Source organism: Equus przewalskii, chromosome 2, assembly GCF_037783145.1.
Source record: "Equus przewalskii isolate Varuska chromosome 2, EquPr2, whole genome shotgun sequence".
Lineage (NCBI taxonomy): Eukaryota > Metazoa > Chordata > Mammalia > Perissodactyla > Equidae > Equus > Equus przewalskii.
In genome coordinates, this window is record NC_091832.1 from 22244961 (window position 1) to 22270904 (window position 25944).

The window sequence follows — 25944 nt, forward strand, 5'->3', positions numbered from 1 at the left end:
TGACAGCCCCAGGAAGTGAAAGCAGGCGGGATGGAGCTCACAGCCCTCTTCACTGCACAAATCTTTACCCTACCCCACTGCCCCCACCCCACTCTGTGTGGTCCCGTCCCCACGACTCTATTCTCACCCTTAAACCCCCAGCCCATGTACCCTTGTGTTTGTGTGGCCACCACTCTAGGACCCAGCCTTGCCAAAGTCAAGGCTCTGGGCCCTGGCCTGCCCCAGCCCCAACACCAAGCTCAGAGCAGGTGGGCTTTGAGGGAGGCGAAGGATGCCTCCTCACTCCGCTAATCCTGTCTCCTCCTACCTTTCCAAGCGAGGGCAGGTAGGGAACACCAGAAACTCAGGCTCCCAGGGCCTTCAGGTTGGGCTGGCTCTAGGAGACCAACTTCTAACCCCCAGGTCTGGCCTCTCACCCTGGCTGGGGAAGAATCCCTTGAAAGAGGACCTCAGCCTCCTAGAGTTACGCTCCTCCAATGCGTGGACAGCCTACTTTCTACCCAGTCTAACTCAATCCCTCATTTCATAGCTAAGTGAATGCAGGGCTAGGCCCATGGGGAATAAAAGTGTCTCCTTGGCGATCCTTAGAGACTCCCTGGGGAGATGAAATAGGCTCATACCTAGCAGTGGTCCAGATTCCTAAGAGGTAGAGATCACTACTGGAGACTCGCTGGACAAGTCAGGGAGGGCTTCCCGGAGGAGGAAGGACCTATGACAACCTTGCTGGAGAGGGCGAGCTGAATTTCGTTACGTGACTACGAGGAGCCAGGCACACTCAAATACTTTCTCTTATTTTTATTTCTTGTCACTTGTGAGACAGACGATGTTATCTGCATTTTATAGATGAGAAAACCGAGACTCAGAGGAGTGAAATGTTTGCCTGAAGACCACATGACTTTGTATGTGTTAGAGGCAGCCTTTACATTGAGGGCCCTCTGGTGTCGAAGCTCGTCTGACTCTTTCTTGGCACTCAAGCTCCGCCTTTTCCAAGGTGCAGTTCTCTTTAAAGGACCGGTGGGGTTTGGGAGGTTGGGGGAAGGGCACTCCCTCACCCAGCTCCTTCCAGGCTGGCAAAGGAGCAGGGTGAGAACACAGCAGGTGACCTTGGGGAGCCAGGAGGAGGCTGGTCTGACTGGATCTCAGGGATTCAGAGGGAACCCCGGGAACCAAGGCTGGTCAAGTCAGAGGGCTGTGACTTGTCAGGCTGAGCATCCAGACCTGATGGGCATGGAGTGAGTGAGTGAGTGAGTCCTGGGATGCAGGCTACAGTGCTGGTGTTTTAAAGGTCGGTCCTGATGGGAGAGGGGCCAGGTTGCCCACGTGCCGTAAAGGCTCTTAAGGAGACGCATGTGGCCACGTGACATGGACCTATTCCCTCCCCCAGCCCCAGCCCCAGGTAGCCCTGGGTAGGGGAGGACAACCAGCTGGCCTCTGAGGGCCACTCCCTGAGTGCTCCCTCCACTTGGAGCACGTTTCACACGGAAAATCAACTCTGCCAACCCTGGGCTCATCCTCGGCCAAAACTCCCACATCCTAGATGGCTCATCAGGCCCTAAGCACCCCCTCAACCCCCTGACCGTTCCCTTCCTCCATACCTTTGCACGAAGAGTTTTCTTTGCCTGAAAACCTGTCTTCTTCCACTCTAGAGCGAACTCCTATTCATTTGTCAGGATCCAGTTCAACTGTTCCTTTTTTTTCTGCAAACTTTGTGACTCAGAGACAAGATTTGGTCCCTCCACTGGACCCTAACTGTCCCTTCCACCTCTCTATACTGCCAGTCTGTTCTCACTGTATGAGTTTTAGGTGCATGGCGGGGAGACAGGATGCAGGCACTTGAGTTACTCCTTCTGGTGGGCAGACTACAAAGGGCCAGGGTAGGAGAGGGTAAGTGATCTAGACCTGCCTCCCCAAATACCAAGGGGTCCAGGACGAGGTGGGATGGGGTGGACTCTGAAGGGCTTGGCTGGCAGGCAGGCTTGGGGAGCAGAGCATCCAGAAAGGAAGCCCACTGCAGGGGGCAGCGTGGCCGGGGCACTGGATGGCCGTGGGGCAGGAGGGGGACAGACACTGCCTTGGCCACTGATTAGTGGGCAGGTCGAGGGGGCTGGGGCAGTGTGGAGGGAAAGAAGAGGGCCATGCCTGAGGCATTTAAAGAGGCGGAGTGCTCAGGACCCAGGGCTGCTGAAAGGCAGCATGTATGGGTTTGAGGGTTTAAGGTGCTGGCTGGAGTTGGGGTTGCAGAGGCCAATGAGAGAGGACGCACGACTGAAAAGAGGAGCAAACCCAGGCAAAGCACCTGCACCCCCACCCCCCGGCCCGAGGCACATCATTACAGCATGAGGACACACCTAGCTGGTGATCAAGTCCTATTTATTTTAAAGCATAAAGAGTGGAACTAGCCAGAAGTGATGACAAGACGACACCAGTCCCCTTGACAGGGCCAGATCCAGCACAGGCTCTGTCTGGGTGTGTGATCAAGGCCAACCCAGCAGCCCCCACCAGCCTTTTCCTGTGAGGACAGGGTGTGAGGACACCGTGGGTGGAGGTTAATCTTCCACGAATGTGGGATGGGGCAAGTTGTCTCTGGGTCCCTCTGAACCAGGTGAAACAGGCAAGAGGGTGCACAACACTCTTGGCCCATAGCACCGCGAGCTGGCTCTCTCTGTGCCTGGGGCAAAGCTGTGTTCTGGAAGGGAAACTGTGGTTCCCTCTGGCCACTAGGAAGACTCCAGGTGTTCAAGATCAACCTGAAATGAGGCCCTCTGGCCAGCAAGCACCCATTCTCCCACCCCAGTCATCTCTGCAGAGCCTTCGAGGAGAGTGCATCCGAGGCAGCCCGACTTCCCGGGGCCCCACTGTTGGCTGACACAAGCCCCAAGTCCCTACACATACTGCTTCTTGGAAGCAGAGCTGTCGGGGCGTCTGGGGGATTTCTGGCCACTCTGCGGGGATGGGTCCAGGAAGAGGGGGGGCCCGGAAGAAGCCAGCCCCTCCTCCGTAGTCAGGTTGGCCCAGATCTGTTCATCGGACGAGAGCCCGTTGTAGGTGGGGCATGGGGGGGACGATGGCCCCTCGCCCATGGGGAGGTAGAAGAAGACCTGGTCTGCATAAGGCTCCGAGGAGGTGCCCTGGGCTGGGGGGGCGTCCTGGCCCTCCCTGGCCTTCATCCTCTGGCTGAGGGAGCGGCACAGCAGGTGCGCCAGCTCCAGCACGTTGAGCACCAGGGAGATGCATCCGACAACCAGCATGAAGATGATGAAGACAGTCTTCTCTGTGGGGCGCGAGACGAAGCAGTCTACGAGGTGGGGGCAGGGTGGGCGCTGACACACAAACACGGGCTCCATGGTCCAGCCATAGAGACGCCACTGGCCATACAGGAAGCCGGCTTCTAGCACACTCTTGCAGAGCACGCTGGCCACATACGTGCCCATCAGCGCGCCACGGATCCTCACGCGACCATCCTCCGCCACTGAGATCTTGGTCATCTGATGCTCGACAGCTGCCAGCGCCCGCTGCACACGCGGGTCCTTGGCTGACAGCGCCCGCAGCTCCCCCTCCTTCTGCCGCAGCCGCTCCTCGCGATGAGACAGGTAAATGACGTGGCCCAGGTAGACCAGGGTGGGCGTGCTGACGAAAAGGAACTGCAACACCCAGTAGCGGATGTGGGAGATGGGGAAGGCCTGGTCATAGCAGACATTGGTGCAGCCGGGCTGGGCCGTGTTACACTCGAAATCCGACTGCTCGTCGTCCCACACCAACTCGCCGGCCGTGCTCAGGACGAGGAAGCGGAAGATGAAAAGCACCGTCAGCCAGATCTTGCCCACCACAGTCGAGTGCTCCTGGACCTGGTGCAGCAGCTTCTCGAGGAAGCCCCAGTCGCCCATGGCTCCCGGGCCTCCGTCTGCAGGGAGAGAGAGGACACTGTCAACGTGGCATCCTTATCGGCTGTCCTAACAACAAGTGCAGAGAGGGTGGTCACGCCCATTTTACCTACAGAGAAACTGAGGCTCAAGGATGGAAAGGACTGGCTTGCGGGCTCACACCCAGCAGAGTGGTCAGGGCTAAAAGCAGATCTTTGGATAATGGCTGCTAAGCTTTGGCAAGGTTACAGGTAGGGTCCCCGTCTAGTCACACATCTGTGTCCCTCTTGTTCCCAGTCAGAGTCTCAGGATGACCACAGCCCAAGGAGATCTGGATCAAGTTGAGGCTCCTGAGCCCACGGGAACAGAGGTTCCACAGTTGTGCCATGGCCCTCCTCCCTTTTGCCCACGATAGGCTGTCCCCAGACAGTGGGGGTGGTGGTATCTTCAGCTTCTCAGGGGGCCCAAAGCCTCAGGTCCCTGCTCCCCTCCACATCATATCTCACCCAGCTGGCCTCACTCTAACCTCTGAGCTTTTGGTAGGGGTGGGTGGGAGGGTGTGAGGCGCCAAAGGCAGCAACCTGCACTAGCTTCACGTGTCAGCAATAGTGACCACCTGCAACTTAAGTACAGACACTTGACCCTGTCCCTTTTCACCATCCCTTGCAGCCAAAGCGGTTGCTGCCAAATTCTAGATTTTTAAAAGGACTAGTCACAGCAGGGTGAAGGCACAGGCCACTAAGTTCCCAGAACATCTGCCCGGGGGTCAGAGGAGGTAGGGGAAGGGGGAGGGGAGGAAAGCTGTTTAGAGCCAGGCTCTGGAACCAGACCTGGGTTCAAATCCTGACTCTCTCTCACTAACTGAGACCTGGGATAAGTGATGACCTCTTAGCACCCCAGTCTCCTCGCCTGTAAAATGGAAATAATAATATTCCTATCTCCTACGGTTATAAGGATACAACCAAAGAAGGTAGGAACCTCGCTTAGCATCAAGCCACTAGCAAACCTCAGCCCCTGGAGACTGGACCGTGTGCCCTCCCATCTCGTCGGCTGGCAGGTGGCGCCCCGCCCCACCAAGCCCAACTCACCGCCTGCCTGCCTGCCTGCCTGCCTGCCTGCCTGCCTGCCGGGCGGCCCAGGTGGCAGTGGGGACGCACGATGTCCGAGCGGCGCCGACTGAACGGCACCCCGCCGCCTTAAATAGCGCTAAGGGGCGGGGAGGTGGCAGGAAATGGATGGGAGGGCGGCGGGCGCTGGTCAGAGGGGGGCGGGGATGGGAGCTGAGGCTCCCCAGACCGCCTCTCAAGGAAGGGCCCGGGAGGTGGCCCTGGGAGCTGGGGGTACAGGGGACAGAGAAGCCCCCTGCCTTCCCCTCCTTCGCTCCCTGCCTGCTATTCCAGCCGGTAGACTCTCCCAGCCTTAGTTTCTTCAGCTATGGAACAGCAGTTCTCCAAGGCCACGTTTTTTCAGGGCAGCTGGATTTGAAAGGATTACAGGAAGAACTTGCTGATCACGGCAACTGGGCTGAGGGGCTGTGAGGGATGGGCAGATGGGGATGAGGGTATGCGGGTCTCCAGAGAAAGGCCTTTCCTTGACCTGGGGGGGGGTCTACTGCCCTTGGCGAGAAGAAAGAACCACGCTGTGCCCCACGCTGTGCCCGGACTTGGCAATCAAGGCTCATTAGGACATGGGGAATCACACAGAGAGAGAGGGGTTGTAATCTGCCCTCCCTAGAGTCTGGGGTGGAGGTGGGGGTCTCAACCCAGCTGGGATGCAGAAGTCTCAGACATCTGCACGCCTGGGCGGGCTACACAATCAGAGGTCACTCAGCAGCTCCCACCCACCACTTGAGACAGGCCATGGGGGACTCTCTCCACCTTTAGCTTGGATCTCATTCTCATGCTTCTAAATGGGGGGAGGGGGAGGAAGGCATCCAAAGGAATTAAGGGGGTGGGCAGAGCCCGCCGTTGTTCATTCAGGCATCACCCCTTCAATGAACATCAGTGAGAGTCACTGCGCGGCAGGCATTGTGTGTGGAGCTGGGGGCTGACCATAAACCAGCCACATGTGGTCTCTGGCCTCCAGCTCTCACTGGCTGGTGCAGGAGGCAGGAATCAAGCATTTTGGCCCTTGGGTAAGAGTAAAATTATAATGCGGAAAGTTCTCCTGAGAAGTACAGGTGACTCCCAGGAGACTGGATTAGGAGGGTTTCCTAGAGGACACTGCATTAGCCAGCCGGGCGGCAGCATGATATAGGCAGGAGGAATAGTGTGAGCAAAGGCCCCAGGACCTGGGCTGCGAGGCCTTGAGACCTTGGCCGCTGCCCCCAGGGTGCTGAGACTTCACTGCCTTGATGGGCGGGCACGGCAGAGCCCAGAAGTTGAGACTTTGCTGTTGACCCCTGTGTCCTTAGGCAAGTTGCTTAAACCCCTGTGCCTCAGTTTCTTCGTCTATAGAGTGAGATAGTAACAGTTCCTACTGTGTAGGGTTAATGGGAGATCCAGTCAAAGCACATAGCAGCATATTGGTACACAGGAAGTTTTTAAGTGAGTGGTGGCTAAGAACATTGAGACTTGGGCTGGCCTGGTGGTGTAGTGGTTAAGTTCGTGGGCTCTGCTTCAGCAGCCCAGGGTTCACAGGTTCTGATCCTGGGTGCAGACGTACGTACCAGTCATCAAGCCATGCTGTGGCAGTGTCCCACATACAAAATAGAGGAAGATGGGCACAGATGTTAGCTCATGGACAATCTTCCTCACCAAAAAAAAAAAAAACCCACAACAAAACAAAAAACAAAACCAAAAATAAAAATACTGAGACAAAACATTTATGACAAAAAGGGTCTGTGGGGGGTCTTGGTGGGAGCAGAAAGGGCTGAGGGGGAGGAAGCTCAGGGGCCTAGTGTGGGTGGAGGGATGGGGCAGTAAGGAAAGGGAGGGTAGCAGGTGGGGGCCAAGGCCTGGGGTTGGTGGCATAAGGTCCCTGTTTGTCCACAACAGGATTCAGTCCTTGGACTCCCAGTGGCCCCAGGCGGGGTCCCTGAGGGTCCTGCCTTCAGCCCTAGCGGGAGGACGTCTGGGGCAGTGAGTGTGGTAGGCTCGACTCAGACCTCAGAGCTTCAGGATCAGGCTGAGCCGGCTTCCCCTTCCAGGCCTGTCCCTCAAGGCCGGCTCAGCTTCCTGGATTTCTGAAGCTGACAACTGGGCCCCCTCAGTTCTGACCCTGAGGGCCTGAGACTGGAAGTCCCTAGGGACAGCTTCTCACCACACCCCCAGGCTCTCCCAAAGCCTTTCTGATCCCCTCTGCTGGGAAGAGGGGAGGAGCCGGTGCCGACGTCAAGGCTGCCGTCACCCTGCTCTCTCGCCTTCCTCAGGGCCTCCGGAGGCCAGCGTCTGAATGACCCGGCCCCTTCCCAGGAGAAGGAGAAGCCGGATCAGCCACATCCTGGCCATTCCACCTGGGACTCAGCCCCAGAGCCCCACACCTCCCTCCATTCCCCTTGCCCTGACCCAGATTAGGCAACCCTCTCAGTGGCCTCCCAGCTGGTCTCCTGGCCTCCAGCCCCACCCCTCCAACCCAGCCTCCACCCTTCCCCAGAAATAGGACCACAACACTACTCTGCCTAAACCCTTCCATGGCTCCCCATTGCCTCCTGGCCTCGGCCACTTCTCCAGCCTCATCCCTCTCCCCCTTCACTCCATGATCCAGCCACACTTAATAACTGTGGTTCCCTGTGCACTCGGCCTTTGTCATGCTGTCCCCTCGGCCTGGAGCACCCTCACCCTTCGAGGTGTTCAGGAGTTTGCTCCATGTGGCCTTCTCCCGGAAGTTCCCTTGCTGCCTCCACTGGGTTAGGTGGGCCTTTGTGCTCTCAGCCCCTCAGGCTGCCCCTGGGCGTGTTGCTTTTCAGTTTTATTTTTAATTGTGGTGGGGAAAAACACATGACATAAAATTTACCATCTTAACCATTTTTAAGTGTAGCATTGAGTAGTGTTAAGTACATTCACATTGTTGTGCATCAGATCTCCAGAACTTTTTTATTTTGCAAAACTGACACTATAGCAATTAAGCAACTCCCACTTCCCCTCCCTGACCTCGGGTGCGTCATTTACTTGTCTTTTCCCCTCGCCCATTAGACTGAGATCCTCTCGAGGGCAGGCAGGTGGGTCTGGTTTCCATGTCCAGCGCCCAGCAGGGCACCAGGGCCGTGTATGAATTTACTATTTAGTGAGCACCCCCGGCACTGTGGAGCTGTCCTGGATGCTGGAGCTGAAGCAGGAACAACAGAAATCCCCGTCCTCGTGGATTTTACATTCCAGCTGGAGGGAGACAGATGGAACAAAAGATGGACCCTGTTGGGTGGTGATAAATGCCATGTGGGAAGTAGGAAGGGAGAACTGAGGGCGCAGGGGCTGGCAGTCTCAACTCTGACTAGAAGAGAAGAGCATTTCTCACTAAGCAGTTGACATTTGCCACAAGTCCTGAAGGAAGGGAGGGAGCCTGGTGGCTCTCTGGGGGAAAGAGCATTCCAGACAGAGGGAGACAGTGCAAAGGCCCTGAGGGAGGAACTGTGCCTGCTGTTTCCTGCTTGGGGAATAGCAAGGAGGTCAGTGTGGCGGGAGTGAAGTGAGCAAGGAGAAGAGATGAGTTCAGAGAGGGAAGGGAACAGATGGGGTAAGGGGTGGGGCTGGTCTTGTAGGCCCCTGAAGGCCTGTGTGAGATGCATTTGGAAGTTGTGGGCAGAGATGTGACATGGCCTGACTTAGGTTTTACAGGGTCACCCTGGCTCCTGTGTTGGGAATAGACTGTGGGGTGGGTGGCACACCTAGACGCCCCTCTGCCATGCAGGACTTGCTGCTCAGCTGTGCAGAGTCTGGTCAGCTTACAGCCTCCAGCGGTCAGGTCTGCTGCAGCCGTCCAGGTGGCCAAGCTCTGCTGGGGTGGCTCCAGGTGACGACTGAGCCAAGTGGTGGTCAAGGGCCCCGCCATTTCCACCCAATGGGACTCCTCTAATGGACAGTCTTTGTCTAAGGGACACAGAGCTCCCTGCAATGGTCTTGTCACTCAGCCCTCCTTCCTCTTCTTCCCATTCACCTGTGTTACTCCCCAGTGCACCCTGTGCGCTCTCAGCTCTTCCTCGGCGTCTGCTCCCCAGCGTGGGGGCAGCCAGCAGGGAGACAGACGCAGCAATCCAGGTGACAGGTGATGGGGGTGTATTAGTCAGCTCGGGCTGCTATAACAGAATACTACAGATGGGGTGGCTCACACGGTAGACATTGATTTCTCACAGTTCTGGAGGCTGGAAGTCCAAGATCAGGGTGCCAGCCTGGTCAGGCTCTGAGTGGGGGCCCTCTTCCTGGTTTACACAGGGCTGTTTTCTCATTGTGTCCTCACAAGGTGGGGAGAGAAAGATCGTCCCTCACGTTTCTTCTTATAAGGGCGCTAATCCCATTCATGAGGGCTCCACCCTCATGACCTAATCACCCCCAAAGGCCCCACCTCCTAATACCATCACATCAGGGGTTAGGATTTCCACATAGGAATCTGGGGGGACACAAACATTCAATCTATAAGAGGGGGCTTGGACCAGGGTGACGAGTACAAAATCTGCTGTTGACCTTGGGCTGCAGGGTGGCTGTTACATCACACAGGAGATGTGGACTTGAAGGCTGTGGATTTGACATCTAAATCTATCCTATGCGTGATTGAAGGAAGCTTACAGTGAATCCTTGCGCGATGGGGGAGGAGGCAGAGCCTGTGCTCTGAGAAGAGAGGGTTAAGGGATATGAGAGCCACCTTGTGGTGACAGTGATGTGCACTAGGGACTCTGGGTGGTGAACAGTGGCCTAACACATACAGGGTGAGAACGGTGAGCTGCACTGCTCAGAACAGCTCTGGGCCAAAGGTGGGACACAAAGGGCTGGAACATTCCCTCATTCATGGTCCTGACCCCCAGCCTGGAGAATTGGGGCCAGGATTAGACACCCAGTCCGTGCTGGGATAGCTGACGACATGCTCTGCTCGCCCTGACCTCTAAGCCACCCTGGACCAGGCAGCGGAACCACCCTGGAAGATGCAGGCACGCGTGGTAGCAAAGTAGATGGAGACCACCCCTCCCTGGGACCTTCACAACCATCTGGTCCAAGCTGGGCTGGGGTGCAATGTGCCTGGGCAGCAGGCAGGGGCTTTCCTAGGCACGGCTGTGCCTGGATATTGTGGGACACATTAGCACTGTACTAATGTGTTACCCACAGCATCTCCTTTGATCTCTGTAACCATCCTGGGAGGAGGCACTGTCCTGAGTGTTGGGTGAATTTGTTCCCTTTGTCCCTCAGATTTCCTCTCCACAGTGCTCTGTGCCCTGGGAGGCTGCCCCCTACCGACTGCCTCAACAGGCTGCCTCGGCCTCTGGCTTCTGGTGGGGTTAGGTCACTGGGACCACTGGCAGGCAAGCAGGAGAGGGAGAGTGAAGTTGGGGTGTTCCTTTGGTCACTGTGGTCGGATGCATCCTTGCAGCTGCTGTGTGGCAACCCTGTCCACTGCTGCCCTGGTACCAGCCCCTGGGGACTGCAGCGCCCTTTGTGGGTGTCCTTAGTCATGCCCGTATCTTTTCAAACAGTTCCTTGAGGAAACTCTTTAAAGTTACTCGGTTCGAGTGTGCCATCTGTTTCCTGCCAGGATCCTGGTTGATATAGTTCCCGTTGTACTGATGACAGGGCTGAGGTTCTGAAAGCTTGCCCACGGTGCAGTGTGGTGGAGCTGTCATGAAGTGGTTAAGCTGTGATTCAGACCTGGGGGGTGGTGTCATGAAGTGGTCAAGCTGTGATTCAGACCTGGGGGGTGGTGTCATGAAGTGGTCAAGCTGTGATTCAGACCTGGGGGGTGGTGTCAGCCCAGCCCTGGGCCCTTTAAACTTGGCTGGCTTATTCACCCTGCTAATGGCCGCACGAGAGAGCAAAGGTGAGTTTGAGCAAAGTCACAACCTGTTCTGACTCCACGGTGACCCGACCTCTCCCTGCCTGCACTGGCTCTTGGCTCTCTGCCTCCTGCATTCTGGCTCCTGGCCTTAGCTTGGACAGTCATTAAATGTTCCTCTGGGTCAGGAGAGCCTTGCACCTCCTTTTGTTTTTCATTCCAGTCTGGCTTGGATGTTTGTGTCCCCGAAATTTCAGGTCACCGCACGGTGCCGGGAGTGGGGCTGTGAGCCAGGGGTTGGTTAGTCTTCTAACCAACAGAAGTTAGTGATTCTGTTCCCCCAGGCTCTGAGCGCTTCGGGCTCAGCTCCTGCTCCCCTACGTGGTCCCAGCCTCCTGCCAGGGGCCTGGTGTGGAGAAGAGGCTCAGGGAAAGTGGAAGGAGCTGAATAAGGCTCGGGCGAGGCTGGGACTGTGTGCCTTTACACGAGACGCTGGCCTGTGACGAGCACACGAGGAATGAGAGTATGAATAATGGGTTTTGTGTACACAGGGTGGGGACGCAGGTTGTAGATGACTAGGTTACAAAGGAGGAGGGAGTGTGGTTTGTCTACAATGTGAGGATAGTGTGTGTGTGCGCACAGGGCAGGGTCTCCCCGTAAACAGCTGGGAGCGCTGTTGTAGCGGGAACACAGCGCCCTCTTGTGACCTCATCTAGAATCACAACCTTATCTAGACTCCAGATCTAGAATCTCAACCTATCTGTAGGGTCCACCTCCTGCCTCCACTTCCAAGCCCGCCCCAGCTCCCACCTTGGTCAACCCCAGCCCCCACCTAATTCAGGTCCAGCCTAAGTCACAGCCCCCACCCTCGCTTCACCCTCAGCTGTGGAGCTCTTTCACCTCCCGAGGGCTACCCTCCCTGCCCTCAGGGTCTTGCGGGTGGCAGTGTGGGAGGACAGAGGACGGTCAACCTGTAACAACACAGTCCCCTACCCTGGACCCCCGTCTCTCCATCCTTCGGCCAAGGGGACTGCTGGAACCATCTCCCGCGGTCCCCCATCCTTCCCTTCTGAGCTGCTCTCACAGACCCTATCAGCACATCCACCCCGAGTCCCTGGGAGCTGGCACCCCAGCACATTTGGGGGAAGAAGATGGAAGCAACGCTGCCTGAGGCTGGGGGAGTAGGGCTTGGGGGTGGGGGGGCCTTCCCCTGAGGGCAGTGGTGACCCACAAGATCCCTGGGTGTCCTGAGCAGGGGCTGGTGTCACCAGAGCCTCCTTCTCCTCTTCCCAAGCTCGCTCTCAGGCTCCAGACCTCCCTCCCACTGCTGGGAGAGTACTTCCTCCCCACCCGAGGACTCCTGAGGGAACGAAGATTTCCTTGGGTCTGGTGCCCCCAGCCCAGGGCAAGCATCTCTCTTTTTGTGGCCTCTAGGCTTCCACACCTGATGTTTTTTTTCTGCTAGGAAGCACTTCTCACCTCAGTTGAACATTATTTCCTAAGGGAAGCCTTGCCTGTCACCCCCTCCCGGGTTCGGGCGAAGCCCTGCTATGAGCCCCCTAAGGGTCCCCCTGCATGCGGAAGTTAATTTGTTTGTTTCAATGTCTGTCTCACCCGCTGGCTGGCGCTGGGCCTGTGGTGTGCCCTATACCCAGGTAGACAGCACAGTGCCCAGCGCTCAAAAAATATCTGCCAAAATGAAACTGGATAGTTTAGTGAATTTAAAGTGGTGGCGCCCAGTACCTCTAGGACCCTCCACCAGCATGATACCGCCCCGCCTGTCTCCACTGGCAGCCCAGTCTTGCTCCCCAGCCCGTGGTCAGATGGGGGTCATGCTGGGTGCTGAAGCACACGGCTTGTCACTGCCGGGGTCCAGTTCCAGCTCCCCAGCCTCCACCAGCAGCTTGTGGTGGCGGTGGCAGGTGGAGGCCTGGCTGGTGGAGGACGCAGGGCTGTGGCCCCCTGGGGGCCTGTTCTTGCTCCTGCCTCGCAGGATCCTGTGGAAGATGAGGTAGCAAATCTCGCAGATGGTGAGCACGATGCAGACGGCAGAGGCGCCCACCATGAAGTAGGTGAGGACCTTCTTCTCAGTGGGCCGGGCGATGTAGCAGTCCACAGTGTTGGGGCAGGGGGCCACGTTGGTGCACTGCACCAGGCGTGGCATGCCGAAGCCGTACCAGAGAGTGTGCAGCAGGTAGAGGAAGAGGAATTCGATGATGAGCTTGAAGATCAGGCTGAACAGGTAGGTCCACCACAGGCCGCCGTGCTTCTTGCCTGTATTGTCGTACAGCTTGGCGCACTGGTCACCGTGTTTCAGGCGGTGCTTCCTCTCGCGCTCCTCGCGGTAGGCCACATGCAGGATGACCAGCAGTGAGGGACATGTGACGAAGATGAGCTGCAGGGCCCAGAGGCGGATGTTGGAGATGGGGAAGAAGTGGTCGTAGCAGACGTTGGTGCAGCCCGGCTGCTTGGTGTTGCAGTCAAAGTCCTTCTGCTCGTCCCGCCACACGCGCTCCGCGGCCACCACGTACACTAGCACACGGAAGACGAACACCACCGACAGCCAGATGCGCCCGAATGCCGTGGAGTACTTGTTCACACCACTCAGTAGGGCCTGAAATGTCTTCCAGTCCATGGTGCCTGGTGGGGGGGGCCGGGCGCCGTGCCCACCTGACACAACAATAGGAAAAACCAGGTTATTGAATCGGTGACATTTACTGAGGATTTACTATGTACCAGGCATTGTTCTGAGTTCTTTATGTGGATGGATTTGTTTGATCATCACAACAGTTTTACCAGCTCAGAACTATTCTTCTTCCTAAGCTACCGATAGGAAACTGAAGCACAGAGAGGTTAAGTAACCTGCCCAAAGTCACAGAGCTAGTATGCTGGAGGGAAGGGACTGTGCATTTGCTGATAATAACAATGAGCGTTTATTGAGCATTTCCTATGAGCCAGGCACGGAGCTGAAGACTTTATGTGCAGGATCTCATTTAATCCTTATAACAGGCCCAGGAGGTAGACACTATTATGTTCCCCATTTACAGATGCAGAAACTGATAATCAAATGAGATAATGGTTGCCATGGAGTACACACTAAGTGCTCAATAAATGGTTGCCGCTCTCTGGGAAATTTAGAGGTCAAGGCACTCATCTAAAACTAGAGTTGCATTTGAGGCCAGGCTGTCAGGTCCAGGCCTGTGCTCTCTTCTACCTCCTCTCCCCTTCTCTGCTGGATGCCTGCCCCAGCAGGTTCTTGCGTTGATGCCTCGTTGATCCTGTGAGGTTGGGCCCATGAGCCCCATTCTATAGAGAGGAAAATGAGGCCAGGAGAGAAGAAATGACCTCCCCCAGGTCTCACGGCCAGCGGGTGGTGAAGCCGGGAGACCAATTCAGATTGGGGGTGTCTGGCAGGGTAATGGTCTGGCTCCTGGGGACACCAGATCCAGGGAAAATCTAGGGACAACTCCCCCCTCCCTGTGCCAGGGCCTGGGGGGAGCCCCAGCCACCCCAGCCATGCTGGGTGCCAGGGCTTTTTGGTGGGGAGACAGGCTTTGCTTAGGCTCTGGACTCCCGCATCTTCCTGACCGTCTCGGAGTGACTCAGAGGGTGTGGACGGGTGGGTCTGCCTGAGTGTACCTAGTGCCGGCACACTGCCCTGGGTGTGGGAGCCTGCACCTCTCCACGTGCATGTGTGGGCCTGCGGGCACATGTGGGTGCTCCTGGAGCTGGGGTTGTGACTCGGAGCATGCAGGAGCCTGCGGGGCCACCCCCTGCACCACCGCTTCTCACCCCTCCACTGCCACCACCCTGGTCCAAGCCCCCGTCGCTGCTGCCTGTACTATTGCCACGGCCTCCTCAGTGGCCTTTCCCCGCCAGGTCCTGCACCTCGAGAGTCCATTACATCGGATCATGTCACTCCCTTGTTTAAAACTCTACTCACTTCTCATTACGCTTAGACTTAAACCAGATGAATGAAATTAAACCAGCTTAAACTAGATTCTTCCTTCTCACCCTCCTCTCTTACACTCTCACCCTACTGCTCTCTGCTCCAGCCACCCTGGGGGCCTCCGGTGCTTTGTAAGTATTCCTGTTGCCTGGAATGCTCTTCCTCCAGAACCTCCCATGTCTGGATCCTTCTCACCATTCAGGCTTCTGCTCAAATATCTCTCAGGTCTCCCCAGATAAACCGGAATCTGGGAGCCCCTGCCCTCTCAGTCACTCTGCTTCTGTCCCCTTTATTTCCTTTATAGCATTTAATCACCATTTGAAATTAAAGTATCCGTTTATTTTTTTGTTCTTATTTATCGTCACTAGAATGTCAACTCTGTCGTGCTTACTGCTTTATAGTCAGTGTCTAGTGCTTGGCACACAGGAGGTACTCAATAAATGTTGAACGAACAAATAAATGAATGCGGAATCCAAGAGGCAGCTTGGAGGGAGGGGCTCTGAGGTGCCCCCAGGAGCCCCAGGGGGCCGTCTGGACCAGCCTGCTTGGGGGAAAGACTCAGCAGCTCTGGAGAGAGGGAGAAGGTGTCGTTCCTTTTCAGCATCTCAGCCCTCCTGATGCCTCTTCTCTAGGAATCTAGGACAGGCTGGGGTGACAGAGGAAGACCCCGTCCCTGGAGACCCTCCTCTTCTCCCCGACTCGGCTCCTCCTAAGACCTGGCCTTGGGGAGCCGTAGTGAATGTGCAGTGAGCGTGCAGTGGCATCTGGATTCACACCGCGGCTATGCACTTAGTAGCTGGGTGAATACCAAAAGTCCCTCCTCTCCTTGACTTCTTTTCTTTATTTATAAAGGGAAATAATTCCTACTTTCTTGAGCTGTTGTAAGAATCTTAAGAGGCCATTCCCTCCCCAGCCGGCCACTCACCTGGTGAGGGTTCAAGAACACTGGAGGGGAGATTGGAGCCCTGCCCACTAGCCCCGAGGAGGAGGGGAGGGACCCTAAAGTGTGCTTCCACGTCCCACGGCAGCCCACCTGGGTGCAGCCCCCTCTTGGGCCCCCGCCTTCCACCTTGCAGTCCTGTCGGCTCAGGCCTGTGTGACACACCCCTGGGACGCGACTCACCGGCAAAGAATTCCCTGCAAGACCAGCCCGGGACTGGTGGAGCCGGTTCTGGGTCCCCCTGGAGTCTCCCAGCACCAGCTCCCAGCCATCCGCTTTTTCCCAGCCCCGGGACCACGCCGCGCCCAGCTTTCACTCCCACTTCCAAATGCACCTCCTGGCCCCGCAGGACAGAAGTCCTCTTCCTCCTTTCCGTGTCCCCCCGCCGCCACTTAGTTTCCCTGCATTCCAGGCAGCTCCGGAGCTTGCAGACGTGGGGAGGGGGGTAGGGGTCCGGGAAGCTTCCAGTAGTTGGAGCTCCCACCCTGCCCAGAATCGAGGGGCGAGAGGCAGTGGTGGGGTTGGTGGCGGAGGTCCCTCCACCCTCTCCCTTCCCCGCGCCACCCATCCTCAGCCTGGAGGGGCAGGCGGGATCAAGCACCGGCCCCGCCGCCGTGGGTCGCCCGGGAGCGCTCAGCGTCCGGGGAGCCCACCCCGCCCTCGCCCTTGTCCCTGCCCCTCTCCCCGTCCCCGCCCGGTGCTTACCTGCAGCGGCGCGGCCAGCGCGGGGCCGGGACCCCGCGTCCCTGAGGCCCGCGGCGGTGGCGAGCGAGGCGGGAGCGGAGCTCCGCGGTGGCGGCGAGGCGCTCCCCGGGGGCGGTGAGGAGGAGGGTCGGGGGAGGAGCTCGAGACCCCGCCGGCGGCCGAGGGTCGGCTTCTAGGCCCCACGCAGCCACGGGTTCCCGGGGCCGCTGGTGGAGGGGCTCGTCGCTCGTCTCAGCCTCCGTGTCTTCAGGTGTGAAATGAGGGCATCGGTGGCCATGGGCAGGGCTGTGGCAAAGTCTCCAATGAGATTAGGGGCGTGAAGGGCTCTAAACTGTTAAGTGCCGTCGCCGAGGGCCGGACTGCAATCATGAAACTGCCTACACTCGTTACCACGGAGCCCGTGTCCGCGCCCTGCCCGTCCGGTCCCCGCCTGCAGCCCGGCCTGGACCCCGCAGAGGGGCGCTCCGGGGGGTCTGCCCTTCCGCACGAAGGGCCGTCGATGGCGGTGCCATCGGCTCCAGCATGGGCTCGGGCACTGCATGCGTCCTCCAAGGAGGCGTGTGCCCTTTGGAGAATCTTGTGTCCACAGAGGGAAGGGGCACGTTGAAACTTGTCATTAGAAAGGAGATGGAGGGGATCCTTTGTCCGCGGGTCGGGGCAGGATGCGGGGAGGTCGTGGCCTCGTGTTACTACAAGGTGCAGATCCCGGGGGAGGGATTTGAGGGAGGGTGTTGCGAGGGTGGGGGAGGTGGGGGGGGAACCCCTAGAACCCCTGCGAGGGGAGGTGGGCCTGCGGCTGGCCCGGTTGTGGGGACAAGGACGAGTGCGCCATGACTAGGAACCTCATGAGAGCCCCTGGTGCTCCAGCCTTGTCGGGAAACCCCAGGGTTTCCCATCTCCCTGGGAGTGCCAGGATCTTAGTCACCACAGGGCCTGAGCCCGGGCTGTCTGGACCGAGACGATGTGCTCACGCAAGGGTGACTATACGTTGCATTTTCCCAGGACTGTGCCAGTTTACCCCTGGGGCCCTGATATAATGAACAGCACCCCCTTTTACTCTCAAAAGTGGCCCCAAGCTTGGGAAGATCAAGTCACCCTGTCACCCTACCTGCTATTCGTGGTAGAGAGCTGACACTGCTTTGGGAGCTTGGGGACGTCTTTGTGCCAGAGACTGTTCCACGGGCTTTATTTCATCTCACAGCCCAGATGAGGAAGGTATGACCCTTCCTGCTTTTATGAATGAGGAAACTGAGGCACAGAGACATTACGTGACTTGCCCAGGGTCACACAGATAATAAGTAGCAGGGCCAGCTCTGGAGGCCTCAGCCATGTTGACTTTCTGGATGGGGCAAAGCCAGAGGGCAGATGCCGTCTTATACTCGCTGGGTCATGGCCCTTGAAAATCGTTGCTGAGACTCAACAGCACTGGGGTTGTCCGGGTGCTTCTGTGCATGTGTTGACGTGTGAGTATGACAGTGTCTTGTGTATGGGGGGGGGTCCACGAGTCTGCCACCTGCTCCCTACCACCTGCCGCTCTGCTGCATTTCAGAGCAACACCCGCTCCTTGCTTCCTCACCTCCTAGTCACTCTTCCACCCATTTGAACAATGTTTCTGTTCCTCCCATATCACTAAAGATGGCCCTGTCAAGGTCACTACCGGTCTTCCTGACGCTCAATCCAACAGTCTGTCCCCATCCTCCTGCCCCTTCAGAAGCACCTGACACAGCTGACCACTCCGTCTTTCTCAAAACACTTTCTTCCTTTGGCTTCCTTGACACCGCACTCCTAGGTTCTTTGTACCTGGGACGCCGCACGTCATCATCTCTGGTGTGGGCGTGTCCCAGGGCTCAGCCTCTTCCCTCCTGGGTGAGGTCATCCTGTCCTGGGCCTTCCAAGACCATCTGTTCACGGATGTGTCCGCATATCTGGTGCCGATCCTGACTTCTCGCTGAACACCACCAGGTTTCAGTGACTTGCTGTTCCTTCCTGAGATCAACTGCTTCTTCGACCATGTAGATATTCTTCTTTCTGCGTGTACCCTATGGAGTGTGCTATGCACACGGTTCTGCGCTTTGCTCTTTTCATTTAACAAAACATAGGACATTTTCCTCTATCAGTAGATATAGAGCCATCTCATGTTTTTAAAGCCAGATGTATGTATTCCATTTTCCCCAAGTAGTAGATGTAGAGTTTGCTTTAAAAAACAAACAACCCCAGCTGAATAGTATACATACTATAATATATTTAGTCAGTTCCATATTGATAAGAATTAAGGCTGTTTCCAATCTTGTATTTTTTTTCCCTATTAAAAGCATCATTGCAATGAATATCCTTGGACACATTTTATGTTATGTCTATAGGATATATTCTTTTTTCTTTTTTTAAAGATTGGCTCTGAGCTAACATCTGTTGCCAATCTTCCTTTTTTTCCTTCTTTTTCTTCTTCTCCTCAAAGCGCCCAGTACATAGCGGTGTATTTTAGTTGTAAGTCCTTCTAGTTCTGTTATGTGGGACGCCACCGCAGCATGGCTAGACGAGTGGTGCTAGGTCTTTGCCCAGGATCCAAACCGGGGAACCTTGGGCCACCAAAGTGGAGTGCATGAACTTAACCACATGGCCATGGGGCCAGGCCCAGGATATAGTCTTAGAGGTGGAATTTTTGGGTTAAGATTGTATACTCATTTAAAATTTTGATAGATGTTGCCAAATTCCCTCCATAGATGTGTTAGTTTACACTACCATGAGACATGAGAATGCTTGTTTCCCCATATACTCACCAATATAGAGAGTTATCAAACTGTATGATCTTTGCCAGTGGTATCTCATTAAACTTTTATTTTGCATTTCTCTTATTATGAGTGAGATTGAGCATCTTTTCGTATATGTAAGGGCCACTTGTATTTCTTTTTCTGTGGACTGTCCTTTGTTTTTGCTCATTTTTCTATTGGATGGTTGCCTTTTTTTATTATTTATTTATTTATTGAGTTATTGAGTTATTGATAGGTTACAATCTTGTGAAATTTCAGTTGTACGTTAATGTTTGTCAGTCATGTTGTAGGTGCACCACTTCACTCTTTGTGCCCATCCCCCACCCCACCTTTCCCGTGGTATCCACTAAACTGTTCTTGGTCCATAATTTTAAATTCCTCACATGAGTGGAGTCATACACAGATTATCCTTCTCTCGCTGGCTTATTTCACTTAACATAATTCTCTCAAGGTCCATCCATGTTATTGCAAATGGAATGATTTTGTTCTGTTTTGCAGCTGAGTAGTATTCCATTGTATATATGTACCACATCTTCTTTATCCATTCGTCTGTTGCTGGACACTTAGGTTGCTTCCACGTCTTGGCTATTGTAAACAGTGCTGCAATAAACATTGGGGTGCACAGGACTTTTGGGATTGCTGACTTCAGGCTCTTTGGATAAATACCCAGTAGTGGGATGGCTGGATCGTATGGTACTTCTATTTTTAGTCTTTTGAGGAATCTCCATACAGTTTTCCATAGTGGCTGCACCAGTTTGCATTCCCACCAGCAGTGTATGAGGGTTCCTTTTTCTCCACAACCTCTCCAACATTTGTTGCTATTAGTTTTAGATATTTTTGTCATTCTAACGGGTGTAAGGTGATATCTTAGTGTAGCTTTGATTTGCATTTCCCTGATGATCAGCGATGATGAGCTATTATTAATTTCTTAGGAGCTCTTTACGTATTAAAGAAATAAGCCCTCTATGATACAAATAGAAAAGATTCCCCCACACGCCAAATGACATTTGTATTTTGACTTTGTACATGGGTTTTTTGCCATGTAGAATTAAACATTTTTTAGGTAGTCAAGTGTATCAATCTTATCTTTTATGGTGTCTTGGTTTGGTCATAATTAGAAACGACTTCCCTACTTTGAGAATTGAAAAAAATTTGTCTCCCATGGTTTTTTCTAGCTGAAGTAGTGCCTTAATGATGTAAATCAGATCATGTCACTCCCTATTAAAACCCTGCGTGACTTGTCATTACCTTTATATCAACACCCACTCTCCTGACATTGGCCTACAAAGCCCCAAATGACCTAGTCCTGCCTTAGCTCCTATCACATGTCCCCTTGATCACACTGTCCAGTCACACTGGCCTTCATTCTGCTCCACAAACAAGCCACGATCTGTCCAGCCTCCTGGCCTTTGTATTTGCTGTTCCCTCCGCGTGGACTGCTCTTCACCTGGCAGGTCCCTCCTCCTTATTCAGGTCTCACCTTCTTACAGAGAAGCTCTCTGCTCACCCCATCTGAAGTTTCCTCAACCCCTTCCTCAGCGGTTACTCTTTGGAACATTCTCTGAAATTATCTCCAGGAGAGCAGAGAGCTCGCCCGTGGTGCTCCTGCTGTATCTTCAGGTCATGGAATGGAGCAGATGCCTGGTCACTATTTGTAAAGTAAACGTTGGGTGTCCCTAAGGTTGTGTGTGAGAACTGTCTGTTTGTATGTGAGGCTGGGTAGTTGTGTGTTGCGGGGGCAGTGCGGGGAGTGTATGTGTGTGTGTGTTGTGAGTGTGTGTGATTGCAGAGGTGGCTGGGAGGGTTTTGTGAGGTTGTGTGCGTGTGTGGTTGTGTGTGAGGTGGTGGCGCGTGGTGGTGTCTGTGTGAGGTTCGATTAGTCTACTCTGATGACCAGGCGATTTTCTTGCCTAGCTCCAATCATTCTGACCCCGACAGATACTGCCTCCTCACTCCTAATATCTGGCAGTGCCCCCAACCGCTGGCCTTTGCTTTTTCTGGAATGGGCTGGAAGAGTCTCCATTCCAGAAGGAGGCTCTGAGGACGTCAGGGCCTTGCTCTCCCAGCGCAAAGTTCTGCTCCCCGAGCAGGGGAATGTGTGGGAGGCCATCTAGGCCATTCCCCTGCCTCAGGGCGAGGCTGTGTTGTCTCAGGGCTTGGCAGCTGCCCAGGCAACCCCCTCTCCCCTCAGGGCCTACACCTGGTCTGGCGGGACGGACCCTAAGTCTGCCATGTATAGTGTTCCAGCCCAGGCCTTGGCCCAGTCTGCTCTGGCTCCCAGGCCGCCCCCTCTGTCTGAAACTCTGCTCAGGCCTCAGGCAGGGGCTTCCTGGAAAGGGGTGGGGCCTTCCCTCTCCATCTGGGATTGTCCTCGTGTTTGTGCGTGTGGCAGGGCCCTGGGCCCTCTCCTGGGCCCGAAGGCCCTTTCGTCCCTTGAGCAGACAGGTGGGGCAGGCAGAACCGTGGGAAAGCCGGTCAGGGGGAAGGATGGGAGCTTTCCAGCCCTGCTCCAGCGTGTCTGCGGCTGTGGTTCGGGAGGGAGAGATGTCCCAGGACCCAGGCTAGAATGTTGCTTTCCTTCCAAGACACCCACAATGACTTGGAACCTCTGCCCGCACAACTTCATCCTCAATGGAGGTAAAACACGGCGAGTTGCTGTCAAGATTCAACCATCCACACGTGTACTGGACCCCACTTCTTCTCGCCCAGCCCAGGCCCTCACTCCGCCTCCTCTCTGTCTCCTCTGTCATCACTTTTTGCTCTTTACTGGATCTTGCCCATTACAGTAAACGTGCTGGTATTTCTCCATCTTAACAAACAAACTAACCTCCCTTGACTCCACTTCTTCCAGCATCTGCCTCATTTCTTTCCATGCCTTGATAGTAAAACTCCTCAAAAGAGTCACCTTGATTCATTCTCTCATTTTTTCTCTCTCTACCCTCTCTTGAATCACTGTACTCAGGCTTGTGCTCCCCACACTGCACCCGACCACTCTTGCCCAGGTTCCCAGAGCTGACGTTCAACCCTCATCTTTCCCTGTACTCCCAGGACATTCGGCTGCCAGGGCGTCAGCCTCTCCTGATGTTTCTCCTTCCTTTCTGGCTTCTCTTTCTCAGTCTCCCTCGCTGGTTCCTCCAGATCTCCCTGACTTCTAAATCCTGAGGTGCCCTGGGGCTCAGTCCTGGGCTCCTTCTCTTCTCTGTCCTCAGTCACTCTCTTGGTAACATCATCCAGTCTCAGGATTTAAAATATCAAAATTGGCTGACAGCTCCCAGATACTTCTCTCCAGCCCGGACTGTTCCCCTGAATCCAGACCCATAAATGCCGCTGCTTCTTGACCCCTCCCTGTGGATGTCTGGTAGCTATCACAAACTGATCACATCCCAAATTACTTATTAATAAGTGATGCTAACTTAGGATTGCCAGATTTAGGAACAAAGCCAAACAAAAACAAAAACAAACCCCGCAAACCAGCTGCTCAGTTAAATTGGAATTTCAGATAGTGCATGCGGCACACTTATACTAAAAAAAAGTTATTGGTCGTTTATGTGCAACTCAAATTTAACTGAGTGTCCTGTACTCTCTCTGGCAAACTACTCCTTATGTTCCTCTCCAGTCTTCTCTTCCCATTCTTCAAGTAAATGGCGGTTTTACTCATCTACTTGTTCAGGCCCCAAACCTTAAAGTCATTTTTGATTCTCTTTCCTCATACCCCACATTTGATGTCAGTGAATCATTTTGGCAATACTTTGAAAATATTTTCGGAATCTAGCCACTGCTCGCAGACTCTGTTAATATTATCCTGTAACATTGAATCCATGGGTCATTTCTTTCCTGCATTTTGGCAGTAGCCTTATAACTGGGCTCCTCGCTTTATCCCTTGTCCCCAACCATCTGTTGCTAACACAGCCACCAAGAGGATCACGCTCCCTTTTGCTCAAAACGCTCCACTGGCTTCCTGCTCACTCAGAGTGACAGCCAAAGGCATCAGGATGGCCTGTAAGACCCTGTGTCAGCTGGTCCTCCTCTGGGTCATCTGAACGCGCTGGCCTCATTTTCCTGCCTTGGTGGCTTCCTTGCCATCCCGGGTGCACATGGGGTCTTCCTCAGCCTCAGCACCTGTGTACTTGCCCTTCTTTCTCTCTGGCACACTTTTGCCCCGGATCTCTGCCTGGCTTGCTCCCTCACTTTCCCCGGCCTCCCACCTACAGCTGCCATTCCCCTCCCAACACTCCCTACTCCGCTTCTTGCTATATTTTTCTCCTTAGCACTGTAGTCGTGTGACATATTTATGTTTTGCTTATTCTTCTTGTTAATTGTCTCCCCCATCACTAGACTCTGTGAGGACAGCCATTTTGGTCTGTTCTGTCCACTGCTTTATTCCCAGTGCCTAAAACAGTGCCCGGCACGTCATAGACAAAAGTACTTACCGAGTGAGCAAATGAAACGCTTCGAGCGCAATAAGCTCCTGTCCCAGGCCGGCACACAGCAGCTGTTTAATCAGTTCCCTTCTGGCTTAGCATTCCCCACTCCTACCCTCCAGAAATCCCTCCCTGACCACCTGCCTTCCTCCAGGAAGCCTTTACTGACCGAACCTCATCTGTTTCCCCTCCTTCCTGCCACCAGGACCAAACCCACGGTCCTCAAGGGTCAGGCGGGCTGGCTGTCTGGCTGAGTCTGTTTGTCCTCATCTGGCATCTGCTCTCCTTCTGGCTGGGAGGAGGCTTTTGGCTTGGGCTGTCCTTTGAGCTGCAAGGGTGTTGGCCTTCAAGGTGGCTGGGAAAGCCAGCCTGGGGTGAGGCATATGCAATATGTCTCATATCAGCTTGCCACCTGCAGTGTGGGAGCTTCTGGAGCCTTGAGCTCAGGTCGAGGAGGTGCTGGGCACTGGGCACATGGGAATAGAGCCTAGACTGGGATTGGGCTGCAAGGCTATGGTTCCTACATTCACTGTTCCTACAAATTGGGGACCTGAGTGAATGGTTTGCCACTAGCTGAGCTGGGAAACACAAGAAGAGGAGCAGGTTGGGAGAGGCAGAAGAAAATGATGGGGACAATGTGCCTGGAGTTTACTAAATGATATATGTGTTTGTAAATGAGATTCCAATGCAACCATTTTGACAAGGCCATTGGGACATTCTGACATGGCTTGTAAAACCTTTTCTTAGTATGATGCAAGTGCACAACAGACAATTTCGTCCCATCCCACACTCCATCCCTGAGCCTCACCTAATGCCCAATACTGAGCCCGTCGCAGAGCCTCAGAGGTGGAGGGTGGCTCAGAACCGGGTGTTTCATGCAGACAATTATCCTCTGTGTCCAAATGCCCTGTTGGGGTGGTCTGAGTTCCCTGTGGGACACATGTGTGTCGGTGTCCAGAGGCAGCTGGATGTATGGGACTGGGCCTCGGGAAAGAGGACAATGGGAACCCTTGTGCTTTGCTGGTATGAATGCAAAATGGTGCAGCCACTGTGGAAAACAGTTTGGTGATTCCTCCAAAAGTTAAGGTAGAATTATCATATGACCCAGCAAGTCCATGCCTAGGTATAGACCGGACAGATCTGAAAACAGAGACTCAGACCAATAGTTGTATGTGAATGTGCATAGAAGCGCTATTCACAACAGCCAAGACAAAAGTTTGGAAACAACCCAAATGTCTATAAAAGGAAGAATGGATAAATAAAATGTAGTATATTCATACAATAGAATATTACTCAGCCATAAAAAGGAGTCAAGTTCTGATGAATGCTACAATATAGATGAATCTTGAAAACATTATGCTAAGTGAAATAAGCCAGACACAAAAGGACAAATATTGCATTATTCCACTTATATGAAATATCTAGAATAGGTAAATTCATAGAGACAGTAAGTAGAGGTTACCAGAGGTTGGATGGAGGGGCGAGTTGGGGTTATTTTTTAATGGGTACAGAGTTTTTGTTAGAGGTGATGAAAAAGTTCTGGAAATAGTGATGATGGTTGTGCAACCTTGTGAATGTAATTGACGCTACTGAATTGTACATTTTAAAATGGTTACATTGGTAATTTCATGTTATGTACATTTTATTACAATTAAAAAATTAAGAAAAAAGATAAAAGGGATGGAAATACGGATTTGGGAGTGAACAGTGTCCGGATAGTAACAAAGGCCATGGAAGAGGACAAACTCACCCAGGGAAGGTGTGGGGACCGAGGAGAGTGGACGGCCTGTGACAGAGCCCTGAGGACCTCCCCAGTGCACGGGGGGTGGCTGTAGGAGATCCGGGCGGGGTTGTTGGAGTGGCAGAAAAACTGGAAGGTTGATTTCAAGAAGCCCGGGTGCGTTAGTCAGCCCTCTTGATTGCAAGTGACAGAAATCCAGCTTGAGTTAGTTTGGGCACAAAGGGGAATTGACTGGTTTGTAGAAACATGGGAAGGGAGAGGGGACCTTAGGGCCCCAGAAGTACCTGGCTGGATTCAGGTCTGGATGCATCTAGGACCTCCCTCCTGCTTGCCTCACCTCTGCTCCTCTCTGACCCTTTGCTTCCTTCTCTCCATGGACTGATGGGCTTTCGCACAAGGCTTTTACTCATGGTTAGCATGAGTGAGCCCAGCAGCTCATAAGGTGTCCGTGGCTCAGGCAAGAGGCTCAAGAAGGAAGGCCATCCACCCTGTTAAATGGCTCATGGCACCAGACAAGGACTGGTTAGCATTCACTGGGCTTAGTGACAAAGGAATCGTAGGTGTGCTTGGCAAGGCCAGGTGTTTGAGTTGGGTAGTGGGGCAGAGACTGGATCACAGCTGGTGGAGGGAGTGGGAGGCTGGGAAGTC

The 25944-nt window shown here is 54.4% G+C and overlaps 2 protein-coding genes across 4 annotated transcripts; both read right to left on the bottom strand.

The window, feature by feature from the left end:
- Positions 1-2353: 2353 nt before the first annotated feature.
- GJA4 (gap junction protein alpha 4) lies at positions 2354-5060 on the bottom strand. 2 transcript variants are annotated; one of them, XM_008533440.2, is made up of 2 exons: positions 4949-5060; positions 2354-3901 (listed from the first exon to the last, which is right to left on the bottom strand). In XM_008533440.2, exon 2 carries the CDS (start codon positions 3882-3884, stop codon positions 2883-2885), a length of 1002 nt encoding a protein of 333 aa, XP_008531662.1. In that variant the 5' UTR covers positions 3885-3901; positions 4949-5060; the 3' UTR covers positions 2354-2882. The 2 variants fall into 2 exon arrangements, with proteins under 2 accessions (XP_008531662.1, XP_070451054.1); XM_070594953.1 differs by having other exon boundaries at positions 4945-5060.
- Positions 5061-12470: 7410 nt separating this feature from the next.
- On the bottom strand, positions 12471-23854 carry GJB3 (gap junction protein beta 3). 2 transcript variants are annotated; one of them, XM_070610366.1, is made up of 3 exons: positions 23565-23854; positions 16367-16651; positions 12471-13442 (listed from the first exon to the last, which is right to left on the bottom strand). In XM_070610366.1, the coding sequence occupies exon 3, from the start codon at positions 13405-13407 to the stop codon at positions 12592-12594; it is 816 nt and encodes a 271-aa protein (XP_070466467.1). In that variant the 5' UTR covers positions 13408-13442; positions 16367-16651; positions 23565-23854; the 3' UTR covers positions 12471-12591. The 2 variants fall into 2 exon arrangements, with proteins under 2 accessions (XP_070466467.1, XP_008531661.1); XM_008533439.2 differs by lacking the exon at positions 23565-23854 and having other exon boundaries at positions 16367-18349.
- Between the last annotated feature and the right edge of the window lie 2090 nt (positions 23855-25944).

Coding starts and splice junctions, on each gene's coding strand:
- GJA4 (XM_008533440.2), bottom strand. CDS start 3,884: ATGGGCGACTGGGGCTTCCTCGAGAAGCTGCTGCACCAGGTCCAGGAG.
- GJB3 (XM_070610366.1), bottom strand. CDS start 13,407: ATGGACTGGAAGACATTTCAGGCCCTACTGAGTGGTGTGAACAAGTAC.